The sequence below is a fragment of the Odocoileus virginianus genome, chromosome 20 (assembly GCF_023699985.2).
Source record: "Odocoileus virginianus isolate 20LAN1187 ecotype Illinois chromosome 20, Ovbor_1.2, whole genome shotgun sequence".
In the NCBI taxonomy this organism is placed as follows: domain Eukaryota; kingdom Metazoa; phylum Chordata; class Mammalia; order Artiodactyla; family Cervidae; genus Odocoileus; species Odocoileus virginianus.
In genome coordinates this window covers 34542201-34560595 of record NC_069693.1, presented here as the reverse complement: position 1 = coordinate 34560595, position 18395 = coordinate 34542201, and the positions used below count along the sequence as shown (strand labels likewise).

Sequence of the window (18395 nt, the reverse complement as noted above, 5' to 3'; positions counted from 1 at the left end):
TGCAAAGGATTAGGAGATGCTAGAGAGGGTGGGGAGGTGGTGGTGGAAGAGAGGCGATCGATGCCAAGGGAGCTGTCAGCAACCCCCCAGGGGCCAGCAGGGATCTGGGCCTCAGGGAAGGAGCCCCACGCAACCCTGGTTGGGGCTTTGTGATTCCCCACAGACCTCGACCAACCCATCTAGTGATGGTGGGAGAATAACTGCTTACAGCCCCCAGGGAATCCTGGGAGACTCCTCAAGGTGACAGGGGCTCATCAACTCTCAGTCAGCAGTGGCAGTAGGCACATCCCAGCTCTCCAGTTCCAAAGCAGGGACTCAAGCAGAGTCTTTCTGTGCCAGGATCTTCTGCAGCTTGGGCAGGGTCTCAGCACCCCCTGCCTTGGGATCCACTAGAATGGCTATAGTCCCAGGGCTGGGCCTTTAGGGAGGTTCCAAGGACTGATGACTGACTGAATTCAAGCTGGCCTCCTGAACTGAAGTCAGACCCTAGAGGGGAGATGGTGATCTCAGGGGAGAAGGGGAAAGGGACGGAGACCCAGTGCAAAGGGGTTCAGTGAGGTGACAGGACCTGGGTGGGGGGCAAGGCAGTGGGCTGTTTAGCAAAAGGCAGGGGACTTAAAAAGCAGAGACATCACTTTGCTGACAAAGGTCTGTAGAGTCAAAGCTATGGTTTTTCCTGTAGTCATGTATGGATGTGAGAGTTGGACCATAAAGAAGGCTGAACACTGAAAAACTGATGCTTTCAAATTGTGCTGGAGAAGACTCTTGAGAAGCCCTTGTACTGCAAGGAGGTCAAACCAGTCAATCCTAAAGAATCAACCCTGAATATTCATTGGAAGGAATGATACTGAAGCTGAAGCTCCAATACTTTGGCCACCTGATGGGAAGAGCTCACTCATTGGAAAGACCCTGATGCTGGGAAAGATTGAAGGCAAGAGGAGAAGAGGGTGAAAGAAGATGAAATGGTTGGATGGCATCACCGACTCAATGGACATGAGTTTGAGCAAGCTCCAGGAGATAATGGAAGACAGAGGAGCCTGGCGTACTGCAGTCCACAGACTCGCAGATAATCAGACATGACTTAGAGACTGAACAGCAGGGGACTTGACTTGATCATCTACAACGTTTCTCAACCTTGCCTATGTGCCAGGCAGCGTGCCAGCCTCAGCACACTGAGAAAGACAGAAATTGGACCTGCCCTCACAGAGCTTCTATGCCAATGGAGGATTCAGAAATAAAAAAGATTAACGATGAGTTTGAAAGTATTACAGATATGCTAAGCGCCATGAAAGAAACACACAGAGCAGAAACATGGATGAGGTGATAAAGATCTGGGGGTGGGCATAAGTGCCTCTATGCAGAGGCAAATATTTGAGCTGAGATGTAAGATTTAAGTGAATGATGTTCCAGGCAGAGGACACTGGAAGGGTAAATAAAGGTCTTGAGGCTGAAATGAGCTTGGATGTACCTGAGGGACAAAGTGGGACTGGGGGCTTAGTGGGGACAGGGGAGAGTGATGGGAGATGAGCTCCAGAACAGATCAGGTAGGGCTTGTAAGCCACAATCAGAAGCTTGGGTTTTAGCTGATGGCCCATGGAAGCCCATGATGGTTCAGTTTAGAACTGGGGCTACAATCAAAAACTGGGGCAAAGAACTAAACAGACATTTCTCCAAGGAAGACATACAGATGGCTAAAAAACACATGAAAAGATGCTCAACATCACTCATTATCAGAGAAATGCAAATCAAAAGCACAATGAGGTACCATTACACGCCAGTCAGGATGGCTGCTATCCAAAAGTCTACAAGCAATAAATGCTGGAGAGGGTGTGGAGAAAAGGGAACCCTCTTACACTGTTGGTGGGAATGCAAACTAGTACAGCCGCTATGGAAAACAGTGTGGAGATTTCTTTAAAAACTGGAAATAGAACTGCCATATGACCCAGCAATCCCACTTCTGGGCATACACACTGAGGAAACCAGAGCTGAAAGAGACACGTGCACCCCAATGTTCATCGCAGCACTGTTTATCATAGCCAGGACATGGAAGCAACCTAGATGCCCATCAGTAGATGAATGGATAAGGAAGCTGTGGTACATATACACCATGGAATATTACTCAGCCATTAAAAAGAATTCATTTGAATCAGTTCTAATGAGATGGATGAAACTGGAGCCCATTATACAGAGTGAAGTAAGCCAGAAAGATAAAGACCATTACAGTATACTAACATATATATGGAATTTAGAAAGATGGTATATATGGAATTTAGAAAGATGGTAACAATAACCCTATATGCAAAACAGAAAAAGAGACACAGATGTATAGAACAGACTTTTGGACTCTGTGGGAGAAGGCGAGAGTGGGATGTTTCGAGAGAACAGCATCGAAACATGTATATTATCTAGGGTGAAACAGATCACCATCCCAGGTTGGATGCATGAGACAAGTGCTCGGGCCTGGTGCACTGGGAAGACCCAGAGGGATGGGGTGGAGAGGGAGGTGGGAGGGGGGACCGGGATGGGGAATACATGTAAATCCATGGCTAATTCATGTCAATGTATGACAAAAACCACTACAATATTGTGAAGTAATTAGCCTCCAACTAATAAAAATAAATGAAAAAAAAAAATAGAACTGGGGCTGGACACAATCTTTGAGGCTGCTATCTGGTGGGCAGGTGTGGAAGCAAGAAACTAGTCGGGAGGTAGTGGAGGAGCAAGCCACTTTGTGACTGGATGACCCATGGGCTCTCCTTCTTATGCTAAAACTCGGATATGCGATTCACCCGCAAGGCAACTGGTATCAGAGAATGTTCTTTCTGTCAGCACGGTTGGACACCAATGGCAGAGCTTAAGGTGGTCCCTGTCATGCTTTGTCAATATGCCCAGCTGCTGGGGATCAGTGCTCCTCCCAGGTATTTCCAGCCAGACACCTGCTAGGAAGGGCCAGCTCTTGTGCTCTGCCTGGGGGCCCAAGTGATGACCTGTATCATCGGTGACACCTGCCCTCACCTCTGGCTCAACAGAGGCCAGGGCAGAGACAATGAGTCTTGGACTAGGGTGGCAGGGGAGAGCAAAGGGGAGGGGAAGGAAGAGGGAGGTATTGAGAGTATTCAGCTTGGGAAGAGTTTTGGGGGAAAGTCATGAGCTCTACTTGGTGACGACGTCTGAGAGACATCTGAGTGGAAATGTGCAGTGGGTAGCAAGAGGTGTGTGTGTGTTGGGGTGGTAGGGGTGGGCGGTGGGTTGGAGTTTAGGAAAGCCGGATGCCTGGAGATAGAAATTTTGGAGGCATCAGTTCACCTTATAAATGACGGTTAAAGCTGCAGGACTGATTGAATCCAATGTAAAGAAGAGAAGGACCAAAGATGATGACTGGCATGGTGTGATTTGGGGAGAAGGAAGAGGGTCTGGGAAGGAAATTGATGGAGCCACCAGGGAGGGAGGGGGAGGACCAAGAAGTGGAGTGTGCTGCAGCCAAGACAGGTGAGTGTGCTGGGAAGATGAATGGTCTCCTGGGACCACCATGTGAGCCAAGGCTGAGCTGTGCCCCCAGGCTTCGCAACCCGGAGCAGGATGCCTGGGCAGTGGGCAGAGTCAGGTGGGCCTGGCTGCAGAGTAGTGGGGCTCAGCCACACCCCCATTGGATGACTCTCCGATACTTATACACAGAAAAAAGCCAGACTCAAAAGATCCCAATGGTTTGTGTATACAAAGCTCAAAAAAGAGCATTATCAGCCTGTTTTGTCTGTATGGCTGCAAACATAGGTAGTGAAACTACAAAGAGAAGCGGAGGGGGTCTTCCCTGGTAGTCCAGTGGTTAAGACTTCACCTTCCAATGCAGGGGGTGTGGGTTCTATCCATGGTGGGGGAACTAAGAATCCACATGCCTAGGGGCCAAAAAACATAAAACAGAAGCAATATTGTAACAAATTCAATAAAGACTTTAAAAATGGCCCACATTGAAAAAATCTTAGGAATGAAAAAAAGAAAAGCAGTGGTTATACTGCTCAGCCAGCAGACTGGTTACCTCTTTTAGGAGGTGGGATTGGAAAAGGGGCTGTGGAAGCTCCTAGCAGCTGGCAGTGCTCTGAAGTGTTTTCTTTAGCTGACATCAATTTTTAATACAACATTATTGTAGTATAATTTGTATGCCATAAAATTCACCCATTTTAAGTATACAGCTCAATAACTTTTAGTAAATTAACTGGACAATGCCACATCTACTTTCAAAAACAGATCTACTTCAGAACATTTCCATCACCCCCAATAAGATACTTCATGCTCATTAGTCACTCCCCATTCCCACACCCAGGCCCAGGCAACTAGTCTTGTCTCTAAAGATGTTCGTTTTCTAAACATTAAATACAGATGGATTGTATGATATGTGGAGTGTTTTTGTATCTGGTTTCTTTCATTTAATATAATGTTTTGATGGTCATTCACATTGTGGCATGTATCCATAATTCTTATCTTTTTCATTCCCAAGAGTAGTCCATGGCTATATCTATATTCCATAGATATACCACAGTCTATTTATCTATCCATTAATCAACTTGTTTCCATATTTTGGCTATTATAATTAACACTGCTATAAATATCTGCATGCAAGCCTTTGTGTGGACATATATTTTCATTTCTCCTGGGAAAATTCTTAGGGGTAGAATTTCAGGGTCATATGGTAAATTTAAGTCTTCCCAGGTGGTGCTAATGGTAAAGAACCCGCCTGATAATACAGGAGATGCAAGAGACAAAGGGTTTGATCCCTGGGTCGGGAAGATCCCCTGGAGAAGGAAATGGCAACACACTCCAGTATTCTTGCCGGGAGAATCCCATGGGTGGAGGAAACTGGAGGGCTACAGTCCAGTGTCACAAAGAGTCAGACATGACTGAAGCGACTTAGCACACACACACACTCATGGTGAATTTATGTTTCATGTTTTAAGAGATTGCTGCACTGTATTGCCAAGTAGTACCCCTGTCTTGACCTGACTGGTGGTTACAAGGAGTCTCACTTTTTCAGCTGTGTCCGATTCTCTGTGACCCGGTGGACTGTAGCCCCCCCCAGGCTCCTCATTCCATGGGATTTCCCAGGCAAGAATACTGGAGTGGGTTGCCATTTTCTTCTCCGGGGGATCTTCCCGACCCAGGGAGCAAACCTGGGTTTCCCACGTTTCAGGCAGACGCTTTACCCTCTGAGCCACCAGGGAAGTCCAGTAATTATGAGTTATATTACATATTTAAGCACTTTTTCAATTTTGTTATTTTTTAAGATTTTTTTTGATGTGGACCAGTTTTAAAGTCTTTATTGAATTTATTAGAGTACTGTTTCTTTTTTTTTTTATGTTTTGTTTTTTGTCTGGGAGGCATGCAGTATCTTAGCTCCCCAACCAGGGACTAAAACCACACCCCTAGCATTGGAAGCACGGAGTCTTAATGACTGGACCATCAGGGAAGTCCCTGGATTTTGTTATAATTTTAACTTTAAAAGAGTGAAAATTTTTCAGTGAGGTGGTGAATGAAGTCAACCCTAGGAAATTTTTCTCTAAGGGATGGGACTTGGAGATGCTGCTTGGGGGCTGGATGGAACACTACACTAGAGGAGGAGGAGCTAAGGAGCCAAATCCTGCAGGAATCCCACAGCAGGGGTCCCATGGTCCATTAGGCTCAGCAAGTGGACAGGTGTATGCAAAGCACATGCCAAGATATGCAAATAAGCTAGTATCTCCACAGGGTTTCCTCATGAGGGTGGAAGGACTTCCCCCCTCCAGTGGTTTTGTTTTTTTTTTTTTTTTGACTGCACAGGGCCACAGCAGTGAAAGCGCTGAGTTGTAACCACTGGACTGCCAGGGATCTCCCTCAGTGGTTCTGAACACTTCAGGGTGCTTGGCTTAGGCCCTCGTGACCTTGTTTTGACAAGATGGGAGGGAAGCGGCAGGCCTACAGGGGTCTGGCCATGGAGTATCACCTGCTAATCCCTGTTGTGCTGAGGCCACCAATCTCACTGATCCCCTTATGCTGACCCTGGATCCTGGCAACCACTAATCTCCACCTCTGGAGCCTCAAGGACTGACAGACAGGGTAGTGCCCTCTTCCCTGAGGTCTGCGAGGAGAGAAACACCCTGCCAGTTCAGATACCCCTCTTGACAGGTCCCAGGACCCTTGCCTAACAGAGATGGGAACTTTGAGGCCCAGAGAGAGACAGTAACTAGTCTAAGGCCACACAGTCTGCCCTGGCCAGCCCTACCATGATTAGCCCCAGGAAACCCCAGCTCCTTGTCTGATTTTCTCAACATTCCCATCCTGTGTGAGCCCCAGAGACAGCAACCTTCAGGAAGGCCAAACAAGGGGGCCAGTGCAAGGACCCAAGGGGGCAGCAGGCTCTTCTCGGAGCCTGTGGTTGCCAGGGTTGCCAAGGAGCCGGTGCCCTCACAATGAGCCTGCAATGGGCATTGTCTCTCCAGAATGTCTCTCCTTTATTCTCCTGTCTCATAAGGCACTGGGGCCTGGCCGATCTCTCTACCTCTCTTCCCCATTGAGCGGGCAAAGGAGGAGAAAATCTCTATAAGCCTGTGCACCTGGGGCTGGTGGCCTGCAGGTGAGGTACTGCAGAGGTGGATGGGGGGCAAGGGGTCCGCCCTCCCCCTCCTCTCACTGCTCCCATTCCCTGTCCCTCCCTTCGAAAGCCCAGCGCCTGGGGCAGCTTCCCCATCCAGTCGTCATGCCCTCTCCCCACTAAAGGTCCTCTCTCCTCCTACCCACCTCCCTGTTGCCCGCCTCCATCTCTCACCACCCACTAGAGTCAGAAAGGAAGCAACTGGACTCAATAAATTCTCACTGAAGTTTAAACTACTCAAAGGCTCTGGGAATATCTGCTTTTTAAAAGGGAGCACTGGAGAACCAGCCATATTTCTTTCTAGTTCATATCCATTATGTTTCTCCCCTTATTTAAAACGTCCCCATGTCTCCCTGTAGAATGCTGAGTAAATGCCAGGTACCTGAGCTAATGCCAGAAATCCATAATTAATTACCCAGAGGCAGGCGGAGCCCACTTCTGAACCCACTTGCTGCTGTTGCTTCCTGCTCATTATTGCAGAATAGACACAAATGGCTTCTCTTTAGACAATTCCCTGAAAGCCCCAGCCCCAGTCTCCCCACACACACCCCCTCCTGTACAGACCTCTGCCAGAGCCCTTAGCACATGCTCTGTGAGTGTGTGTATATCCGTGTGTGTGTGTGTGTTCTGAGTGTCCCTGATCCCACCACAGCTCCTGGCTCACAGTAGGTGCTCAATACCTGTTGGATGACAAGTCAGCACTGGCCAAGGTTGTGTTCCCACACAGAAGGGTGTCTGCTGCGGGTGTCTCCGCCACCCAGCCATGGCCCGCATCATTGACCTGGTGCCCTGGGAGGATGGCTCCACCCACGTGTACACGTCCCCGGCCATCCTACTGCCCATGCCCCGGAGGCGCAACCAGCTGGCCGGCGTGAAGCAGCAGCTCTACCACCCAGCCCTGCCCAGTCTGCGCCGCATGGACATGGACTCTGTCAAGGCCTGCCTTTCCGACGAGCACTGCCAGTCCACCACCTACTGCCGCAAAGGTTGGGCCACCTGGTTGCTGTTGGTGGTCCCTCAGAGCCTTAGGGGAAGGCGCGGATGGTTTGGAGGAGAGAGATCTCAGAGGGAGAAGGCAGGAGTAGCCAATGAAAGGGTTAGGGGGACTAGTCCCAGCTCTGCTCCTCCTTTCCTGAGAATCCTCCGGGTCTGAGCCTCTGCTTCCCTATCAGTAAAATGGGAATGCTAACAGGGTGGCCTCTCAGGGCTATTGGGAGATTGTTGTTGTTCAGTCGATAAGTCAGGAATGACTCTTTACAACCCCATGGGGGTCCTCCACTACCTCCTGGAGTTTGTTCAAATTTTTGTTCATTGAGTTGGTGATGCTATCTAACCATCTCATCATCGGCTACCCCTTCTCCTTTGCCTTCAGTCTTTCCCAGCATCAGGATGTTTTCCAATGAGTGATGTCTTCATATCAGGTGGCCAAAGTATTGGAGCTTCAACTTCAGCATCAGTCCTTCCAATGAATATTCAGTACTGATTTCCTTTAGGATCAACTGGTTTGAGATTAACTTTGTGAGATTAAAGTGATATAAGGCATGAGAAGCCGTTAGAGTAGTGCCTGGCACATACTATGTGCTCAACAGTAATGTTATTGCTATTATTCATGGAGACAGAACTGCAGAGGTCAGCAGTGCAGGAAGAGGAAGAATAATAACAGCAGTAATAATTTCTGCCCAGTCATCTCTCTCTTTGAAAAAGAAAGAGAAAGATACCTGTCATGAAAGAGAGGGGAACATGGAAGCCTCTGGGGTTAAGGACTACCCAGGGCTAAGGAAGAACTCTTCACTGGCTGAGACGCTTGGGCATTGAGGTAGGGGTGCCATGCAGATGCCCACATGCAGGCATTTCAACACATTTATTCATTGCCCGCTTTGTACTTGAGTCTGTACTTGAGTGTGTACTTTGGACAAAGGCCTTCTAGCTAGAGGGAGCAGCACATACAGAGGCCTGGAGGGGAAAAGCTGCTCAAGGTGTTGGTGAACTTGAGGGATTTGGTTGGGCCCAAGGACAAAGTACGTGGGGGCAGCAGGAGCTGTGGCTGGTGGTGGGGACGCAGCTCAGGGAGGGCCCTGTCATTGAGCTCAGCAATCTGGACTTTCTTGGGAGGTAGATAAGAACCCCTGAAGACTTTAAGCAGGAAAGAGGTCTGAGCACTGGGGTGTCAGGGAGTGGGTGACCGAGAGGGACAAGAAGTGGATAATGGGGGAGAGGTTAGTGGTTAGGACACTGGGAGGGACCACAGCCTTCAAGAGGGAGTGACAGTGTCTTGGCCATGGGGGAGGGATTTGGAAGGTATTTAGGAGATAAAGGAGTAGGACTTGGCCAGTGTGAGTAGAGGGGCAAGAGTGGGGAGTCCAGGGTGACACCCAGGTTCAGGCTGGGTGGAGTGAGCCTGTCAGAGATGATAGGGGGATCTCCAGAGGTCCCACAGAGACCCCTGCAGGGCCAAGAGGGAAAACACAGATATGGAAAGTGGGTAAGGAAGCACTGGGGGGTGGGGTGAAAGTGAGAAGGAGCCCCCTCACCCGCCCCTATATAAAGGGGGGCAGCTATAGGGTCCCCCTTGAATGCTGTGTGGGAAGGGTCAGCACAGTTCTACCAATCTCCTAGCTCCCAGGAGAAGCCAGGAATCTAGATTTATAGGGAGAGCTCTTGATTTAGATATGCATTTTATTGCAAGTAAGTTTTAATCAAAGCAATGGAGCCACAGGTTCAAAATGTTGTAACAATGCACTTTTAAAAAATTCTTGCTCTTCCTCATTCCACTCATTCTCACTTATGGGTAACCACTCTGAGTTCCTGATGTATCCTTTCATTCTTTACTATGGCAAATACAAATCTGTTCTTTTCCTCTCCAACTTTTTTTAATTACAAATATATTCAAACATAGAGGAAAGTTGAAAGACTAATATTTTGAACATTTATTACCTTCTACCTGCTTCAATTAATGTTTTGCCATATTTATTTTCACTCTCTCTCTCTCTCTCCCTCTCTCTCTCTCACACACACACACACACACACACTCACACACACTTTAGCAATCAGTTTCCAGTGATAAAAACAACTTCCTACATGACTCCCTACTATTATCACATTTAGGAAAGTTAAAGATAATTCCCTAACATCCAATATTCAGTCCATATTAAAATGTCCCCAATTATCCCCAAAGATGTCTTTCATAACTGTTAAAAAATTTTTGGAACCAGGATTTGATCTAGGATTGTGCCTTGTAATTGGTTATCATGTCTCTTGGGCCTTAGTCTAAAACCAATCTATCCACTTTCCATTTTTCCCTCATCATATTGACTTCTTAAGAAATCCAAAACAGTTGTGTTGTAGGCAAGTCTTACATTGTGAATTTGAGTAGTTCTTTCCTTATAGTGTTGTTTACCTTGATAGTCTAGTTTCTGTAAACCAGGAATTAGGTGTAGAGGCTTGATTGTAAAAGCTTTCACAAGTTTTGAATGCCATATTCACCATGAGGGCTCGGCAGGGGGCACCTAACATCAAATAGCACTATTAGTGATGCTGTTTGATGACCTGGTTAGGTGATGACCTAAATGTATATTCTTGTTTGCCTCCAATCGTCTCAATTTTAGTCTTTAAAGACAAAGGTAGCACATGGCATATACTCTTCTGTACCTTGGAAGTTCTTGAATCAAGAACTTTATTTTTAATCAAGGCATAGTGAGGATCCATCATGGTTTATTTAGCCAGTCCATTAATGACAGACACTTGGGTTTTTTCCAGTCATTTTCTATTACAATACAAACAACGCTGAAATGAGTAAACTTCATACCCACGTCATTTCCCAGTTGTGCAAAATATAAAATAGGATAAATTCCCAGAAGTAGGAGTATAGGGTCAAAAGATATGCTTATTTATAGTTCTGATAGATAATGCCAATTTCTCTCCATAGATGCAAATTAATTTATTATCCCCTCTGGCAATGTATGGCAATGACCCTGTTTCTGATAACTGCACTAACTCCTCTCCCTTTCTCTCTCTCGTTCAGATGACTTTGATAATGCCTACTTCACACTTCTCGGTGTTCCCAACAAACCCCTGCAGTGCTTGGTGAGCGTCCTTTGTCCCTGGTTGGCCCTGGAGAGAGGACCTGAATGTCCTTTGTGCACCCAGCACCAAGCACCTCCGGTGCCGATCTCCATTCCGCTCACTTCCTCAGCTACCTCTTTGGGACCCTACCCCGCCCTTCCCATCTCTTTCAGGGGCTTCGGGAGCCCCCTGGGTCAGATGGTTCGAGTGCACCCCGCTCCCTGACTTCCTTCCTCCTGGCAGGACATCACGGAGACCGGCCAGAGGCTCCGAAACAGGTACCACGAGGGAAAGCTGGCTCCCATCGCACCGGGCATCAACAGGGTCGACTGGCCCTGCTTTACGCGCGCCATCGAGGACTGGTCCCGATTCGTGTCCTCCGCGGGAGAGTTCAAGCTGCCCTGCGCGAGCAAGAAGGGTCAGTCTAACCGCGCGGAGGATGCCCTAGGGCGGGAGAGACAACTGAGCCCCTGGGTCCATAGAGCTGGGACCCCGGGCGCTGACCAAGGAAGAGTTAGGGGGCTTCCGGGGTGGAATCTGACAAAGACAGGGGAACCGGAGAAACCGCAGCACTCAGAGGGTGCTGCGCGCGGACTGGTTGAGGCGCTCGGAGGCGGGGCTTATATGGGGAGAGGGGCGGGGCCAGGTCCGAGCAGTGGGAACCAATGGGGTGGAGGTGGAGGGCAGGCGGAACAAAGTCCGGAGGTGGGACTGGTTCCTCCAGCAGGCGTGGGGCGTGGCTTGGCCTAGGGGCGGGGATCAGGTAAGATCCAGGGTGCCGGCTTGCTCAGGGCGGGTGTGGAGCCGGAGACCAGCTGTCTTTTCGCAGTTGAGAGCTTCAGCGGCTATGCGGTGCGGTACTTGAAGCCGGAGGTGACCCAGAACTGGCGGGTAGGAAGGGCTGCTCGCCGACCGGTCCCTGGGCACGCCGGGGTGGAGGAGGAGCTGCTAACACGGGGGTCAGGGAGTGGGAGAAGAGACCCGGACCTGGGGTCTCCGAGAGCCCGGAAGGCCAAGATCTCCGGCAGTCAGCGCTGTGTGGGGCGTTGGCGAGGGGCAAGGCCCGTGTCCCCCCTCTTCAGTAGACACCCCCGTCCCTCTGGCCCTCCCCAGTTCTGTCTTAACCAGAATCCCAGCCTGGACCGCTATGGACAGAAGCCCCTGCCTTTCGACTCCTTGTAAGTTACCCCCCACAGACCCCGGGGGACCCCATACCTGAGAAGGAGGCTGGGGTCTTGGCAGCTTTCACTAGCACATACCAAGTGGCCCTTGAAAATGTGAGGCCTCGAAAGCATCGATTGGCTCCAAAACACCATAAGAAAATTGCCATTTCAAAATGAGTAAATGTTTAATTCCTACCAAACGGAGCATCCTGTCCTCCAGTGCCTTTCAGAGTGGAGGCGTTGGGTGCGGTGAAGGTGCAGTGTAATCCTGGTGGGATAGCACCTCCCGACGTGGCGGTTCCCAGAGAGGGTCACTCTTCTCCGCCTCGGCCTCACCCTCCTCTATTTCAGGAATGCTTTCCGACGTTTCGGCTCCAACTACAGGTAAGGCCCCAACTGCAGGAGGCGGGGAATGACCCCGCCCCGACCCCGCCCCATCTGGCCGCGCCTCCGGTGGGATCGAGCTCGGCGCCCTCAGCGCTCAGACTATGCTAAGATCCCTCCCCACTCGCAGAGCCTCATGAGGGAGGTGCCCGGGTATTGGTAGCCTCCTGGGTGATGTCCGGAGGGTTCGACGGGCTTCCCCCTGGAGAGATCCTCTCCAGGCAAAAGTGCAGCCTATTGGGAGGTGGAGGGAGCAGTCACTGTTGTTCAGTCCTCAGTCGTGTCCGACTCTGCGACGACCCCATAGACTGCAGCACGCCAGGTTTCCCTGTCCTTCACCATCTGCCGGAGTTTGCTGAAACTCACGTCCACTCGATTTGACCCAGTCAGGACAAAAGACAAAGATGGGGAGTAGGGGGGTGGGGGTTTACCTGGACAAAGAGCAGGGACAGAAAGAGTTAAGAGATGTATAAGAAATATCATGAAAAGAGCCAAGAATCTGCCTTCCAGGAGGCAGGCAAGGTGGTAAGGACTGGGACTAGTGTTCCCAATAGGAGGATGCAAGATACTCAAGCACCTTCATAACTTGGCTGTCGCCCACCTCTCCAGTCCCATTCCCTACACTTCAGCAGTACCAGACTCCTGGGGGCAACCCAAATCACCCACACAACCGAGCACTCCACATCTTTGCTTGTGCTGTTTCAGTGCCTAGATTATCCTTCCATCTCTGCTTGGAAAACTCCTCCTTACTCTTTAAAGCCCAACCCAGATGTTCCATCCTTCTTGACGTCTTCTCTGACCTTCTGCTCCTCCCCTCCAAATCAAACCACCCCCCTCCAGAGCGTCACCTCATGTGCATCCCTCTCTGTTTTGGAGCATGCAGACTATTGCATTATAATTCCATATTGATGAAAGTTTGCCTTCTCTCATCTACCCTTGCACATACAAGGGAATGCTATCTGTTTTTATCCTACTATATAATGCCTGCCTGAGTAGGTTCACTAAATGATTGAAAAATGAATCAGACTCACAGGAGATAAGGATGAGGCAAATTGGAAGTGGGGCCTGAAAATCAAAGGGACCAGCCAACAATATATGAAAGGAAATCAGGAGCCAGGGAAGGTTCTTGAGCCATAAGAGACAGGATAGAAGCTGTGTTTTCAGAACCTTGAAGGCAGGGAGGTGGGTTTTGTGGGGAATACCTAGAGAAGGACAACCTGATTTTTTCCCCAGGACACTCTAGAGGCCCCCATCTCACCCCTGTTTCTTTCCACAGTCGTGTCAACTATCTGACCCCCTGGCGTTAATCTGTGAAAAGGAGGCTGACACCCAGGCTGCCTAACTGTGCCACTCACGTTCCCCAGCAGGACAAGGGTATATGGAGGCCATACCCATCTCCCTAAGTAGAAATAAACCTTATACTCCACAGGGAGGCACTCAACCTCTGTGTGTGTGTGTGTGTGTGTGTGTGTGTGGCAAAGGCTAGGGGAGGATCAGAACCTCAGGATGATGATATTTTACCCTAACCTGCCTTCTGCCAGCTCCTGGAGGACTGATGGGGTCTAGGAAAGATGTATCTTGTCACCCCAAGTGAGAGTCAGGGTCTAAGCCTCAAGCCCCAGCTGGGAATGAGGTGCAAACACAGGCTGGGAATTAGGTTCTATCTGTGCCCCTGTCCACTGCTTATAGGCCTGCAGGCAAGCCCCTTCCACCTCAGACTCTGAATTTGAGTCAAAAAGAGAAATGAGAGGGTGCAAAAGGGACTTAAGACCCCTCTCTCAAAAGCCCTTGCCATACCAATATAGGCTGAGGGGCTTCCCTGGGCCTGGGTCCCCTTGAAGAAGTGGAATCAGGCCTTGGAGGTTTGGCCGAGGGCCCCGATTCATGGTGAAGCAGCACAGTGTAGAAGTAAGGTGAGGTGCCTGAGGCCACTCAGAGAAGGTTTCCTCTGCCCAGAGCATTGCCAATGAATATACCGCAGAAACAAAAAGTTATCTGCTTTGTCCACAAAGCTTCAGGACTAGTTCTGATTGCCTACCAACCTACAGAAAGGAGGTCTGATGCCCTGCACACAGCCATGGGTTTTCCTGGGCCAAGTCCAGAATAACCCTGCTCAAAGGGTGTGTCAAAGAAGAGTGTCTCAGCGTGGCTGGGGTTAGAGCAGCCAGCCTCAGCACTTAGCTCCAGGATCTTCCAAACACCATCCCACCTGTGGCCAGTCTGCAATGACAGACCCAAATCAGGGTCAGTAGCCACCAAGCTCACGAGGTATTTGAACAGGACTTCTTACACTATGATCTGGGACTTCAGGGATCCACGAACCTTCCAAAGTCATGTGCAAAGCCATGGGTCCACTCACGTGCTTTTTCCATGAAAAATCTCCTTGTTTTCACTTGATTCTCAGGAGAGTCAGTGCCCACAGAGGTTAGGAAACCCTGACTCACATCCTCCTCATCACCTGCAGGTTTAAAAATCCCCGGAGATGAAGAGAGGCCACTGAGCCTGAGCCATTGTCTCTGTGCCCTCAAGTCCCCTCAGTCCCCGGGGCTCTTTGCTCCTCATAGAGAGATTACTTTAGAAATTCTCCCTGTGGCCATTGCCTTGGGGACAAGCTTCCATGGCCTCACCTCTAGGCCTTCCTGGCCTGACCCCAAGCCACAACCCAGGCCCTGGGCCTCAACACACTACCCCAGCCCAAACCCCATCACCAGTCTCCTTGCTGTTCCAAACACTCAGGCTCCTGCCTGCCTCCTGACCCTTGGTCAAAGCCTTCCTCCCACATGAAATGCTTTTGCCATCTCTTCCTACCCAAATCTCATCCTTTCTTCCAGGCAGTCCTCTTCCCAGTCTTCCCTTCCTCCCCAGTTCTTCCCCAAGATTATGAGGACAGGAATCGTAGCTTCTGGCCCACAGTAGGCTCTTGGGAAATACTGTATTTGCTGGCCCCTCTCATCTGTCCAGTAGGATCTGGGACTTAGGAAGGGGGCCTTGGGCCTCCAAGAACCAACATAAAACCTGGATGAAATGAAACAACTCCTACAAAGTAATAGTTGTGTTTATTACAGAGTAACATACAAGACACATACTCTCACCCTGGGCCTGGCAATAGGGAGGATTGGGGATGGAGGAAGGGTCCTGGCTGAGGGAGGGTGGTGGGAGGGTTGGGGAAGACTCTTGCACGTAGTATTTTGTACTGTATTCCAGCAGCTTTGACATTTTGACCCTATCTTTTGATATACATGAAAACCTCAAAACTCTCTCATCCCAAGTCCTACCTTCATGCCCAGTTGCACCAGCTTGGGGTCTGGCAAACAGCAGGTGCTCGGTGCTGCTTACAGATGAACAAAGGCAGGAATGCAGACCCAGAATGGGGATGGACATGCACGAAGAGTGAAGAGGGAGATCCCACAAGCCCTGGCCCACCCCCACCCCTCCCCTCGACCTCCTTTTCAAGGCCCTGTGAGGACGACTGGACATTCCTGCCAGAATCTTTGTAGATCTACGAAAATCAACAGCAGCCAAGGCTTTTCCTAGAGGCATAACCATCAAGGAACAAAGAATGCAGCGGCTTGAGGATGGGATGCGGAGCTTATCACAGGCAAGTCTGGCCCAGGCAGGGAGGCCCTGGGCAACTCTCCAAGGTCTGAGCAGTTTGTGGTCCTCGTCTGGGGCCTGCTCTGGAGAAGGGATGAAGTTGGAGGCTGGAAGGTCAGGTGAAGGCTCTCTATGGAGCTGCCTCTGCACAGATGGGAAGATGCAGAACGGTGGCTCCAATCCCTCAAGGAGTTGAGAGCACGCCACGCCCCCCACCCCCACTGCTGGTGAAGAGCTCTCCTGCTCCCCTGGCCAGCCTGGGTGCCAGCACCAGTCCCGGCCATTGCTCCCAGCTTCCTGGCCAGCAAAGAGTAGGTTGGAACCAGCAAGCCGGGCTCCAGTGGCTGGAGGTGGAGGCCTGTGAGGTTCAGAGCCTAGGACAGTCCCGCCCCAGTGCCTCTCCCCGACCTGGCCCACCTGGCCCGCCCCCACAATTCCAGGCCTCTCTCATCACAAACTGTCTGGCTTTGGGAAGCCTCTGGACTTCTCAAGGGTCAGCACAAAGCAGATCTTCAGGTCTGCCCGGCCCGTCTCATGGAGATGGTATGAGGCTCCAACCAACAGGTAGATAGGAAAGTGATGGGGGGGCGGGGGCGGTAAAGACAACCCTGACACTCGGATAGGAGAGCGGGGCTGGCTCCCTTCTGCCTTGGACGTCCCAGTCCTCTGCTTTCCTGAGTGACTGAAACATGTTCAACACTCCACGTGGGTCATTTCACAGGACCCTCATCCTAAGCCCAGAAGAGAACGTTATTGGCTCCATTTCACAGATGAGGAAAATAAGGCCCAGAAAGATTCAAAAACCTTCCCAAAGCTTTGGTGCTTATGCGCGGCAGAGGCAGGACTCCAGCCAGGCCTGACTGTGGTGCTCTTAACCACGAGAGCACAGCAGGGCCGCCACGGTTCATGGGCACAGGCTCCACTCCAGGACAGCGGGCTCCTCTCCCACTGCCCCGCTGTGGGGCTGAGCCCAGAGCCGGCCACACAAAGTCAGCAAGATGGTGGGCTCCCTGGGAGAGTTGTCTCTGGTGATCCAGCCTACCATGGCAATGACTTTGAGGACCCAAGAGAATATACACCCACCCAAGCCATGCAGGAGGTATTATTAACTCCAAAATGTGAAACTTATGTTAGTGTTTCTCTCTTTTTTTTTTGGCTGAGCTATAAAGCATGCAGGATCCTCGACCAGAGATCAAACGCACGACCCCTGCAGCCAGTGGAAGCGCAACAAACTACTGGACTGCCAGGAAGTCCCTATGTTAGCCTCTCCCTCTTAGTCCTCTGGCTCTCATCCAGATGTCACCCCTCACCTCAAGGGACCACCCTCTCCCTATGCTGTCAGTGGTTGGGGCAGAGAAAATGATAAGCCAGAGACTAGATAAGATAGTGCCTGGGACTTCCCTGGTGGTCCAGTGGCTGAGACTCTGCACTCCCAGTGCAGGGGTTCCGGAGTTCAATCGCTGGCCAGGGAACTACATGCCATATGCCACAACTAAGATCCAGCAAAGTCAAATAAAACAAATAAATATCTTTTTTAAGAAAGAGGAAGACAGTGCTAGTTTGTACCCCTAGCCATAATGTTGGCCATTCGCCCATGAAAATTCCATGCTCTAAGGATGGAGTTTTGGAACACAGGAAACTGTGGAGTTCCTGGGTAGGTAGGTGAGAGAGGTTATCTGTGTGTGGTCAGGTACAGTGAAAGGCAGCTGCTTAAGCCAGTTTATGCTGTTTCTGTCACTTACAACCAAGAGAGCAGAATGAGGCAGGTGGGGAGCAGCAGACTGGAGGCCCGGAGAGGCAGGGAGGAGAAAGGGGGCCACAGGTTGATCCCGTCACCTTCCCAGATTCAGGTCTCTTAGGAGCCTCAGAGATCAGAGTCAACACCTCTGCTTCAGATGGAACTGAGATCCCGAGAGAAGCAGAACCTGCCTGGGACCACCTGCTATCAGAGGTCTAAGACCTGAACCCCCAGGCCAGGGCTCCATTTACTGCCCTGGGTTTGGCCCAGGTTGGAGTCCAGAGGCTGAGGGCCAGGTGGGAGCCCCACTGCTTTGTGAGAGATGGAGTTGGGAAAAAGTCATTACAGCCTCTATGTGAGATCTGCCAGGGCTGCTCCTGCCCCTGGCATACGCGAATCACCGTCTGTCCAGGAAGGGCAACCTGAAGCTATAAAGCACCCAAACACATGCCAGTGCTTCCTAGGAGTTCCTGCAAGGTGGGTGGGCTTTGCTTAAGGTCACTCAGCTAGAAAGGAAGCCAAGATTCAAGCCTGGCAGACACACAAGGGGCCCTGGGCATCATTGCTGAGAGGCAATGAGAGGAAGGAACCACCCAACTTCTCAAGGGCAGGTCCCCCATGGCCACACACGGAGAGAAGCATGGTGTCCTGGTCACATCTGGGGTCCTCCAGCCTCCCCACTAAGCCTTCTGCAGCATTTTGAGTCCCCTGCAGCGAGGGCAACTTATGGTCCTCTTTCTATCTTCACCTCCACCCCACCTTCAGGGCAGGGATCCCTGCTGACCACACTCCACTAGCTCTCAGACTCCAGGCAGAAGTAGTTGCTTCTCCCTTC

General features: G+C 50.5%; 1 protein-coding gene across 5 annotated transcripts; it reads left to right on the top strand.

The window, feature by feature from the left end:
- The first annotated feature begins 6469 nt into the window (after positions 1-6469).
- On the top strand, positions 6470-17364 carry SPMIP8 (sperm microtubule inner protein 8). Of its 5 annotated transcripts, XR_011482199.1 has the most exons (9): positions 6477-6601; positions 7347-7605; positions 10641-10702; positions 10925-11099; positions 11511-11572; positions 11795-11859; positions 12196-12228; positions 13505-13602; positions 15683-17364. XR_011482199.1 is itself a non-coding variant. In XM_070451237.1 (8 exons), exons 2-8 carry the CDS (start codon positions 7383-7385, stop codon positions 13533-13535), a joined length of 651 nt encoding a protein of 216 aa, XP_070307338.1. In that variant the 5' UTR covers positions 6478-6601; positions 7347-7382; the 3' UTR covers positions 13536-13656. The 5 variants fall into 5 exon arrangements, 2 of the variants coding, with proteins under 2 accessions (XP_070307338.1, XP_070307340.1); XR_011482200.1 differs by lacking the exon at positions 15683-17364 and having other exon boundaries at positions 6476-6601; positions 12065-12228; positions 13505-13656; XM_070451237.1 differs by lacking the exon at positions 15683-17364 and having other exon boundaries at positions 6478-6601; positions 13505-13656.
- Positions 17365-18395: the final 1031 nt, after the last annotated feature.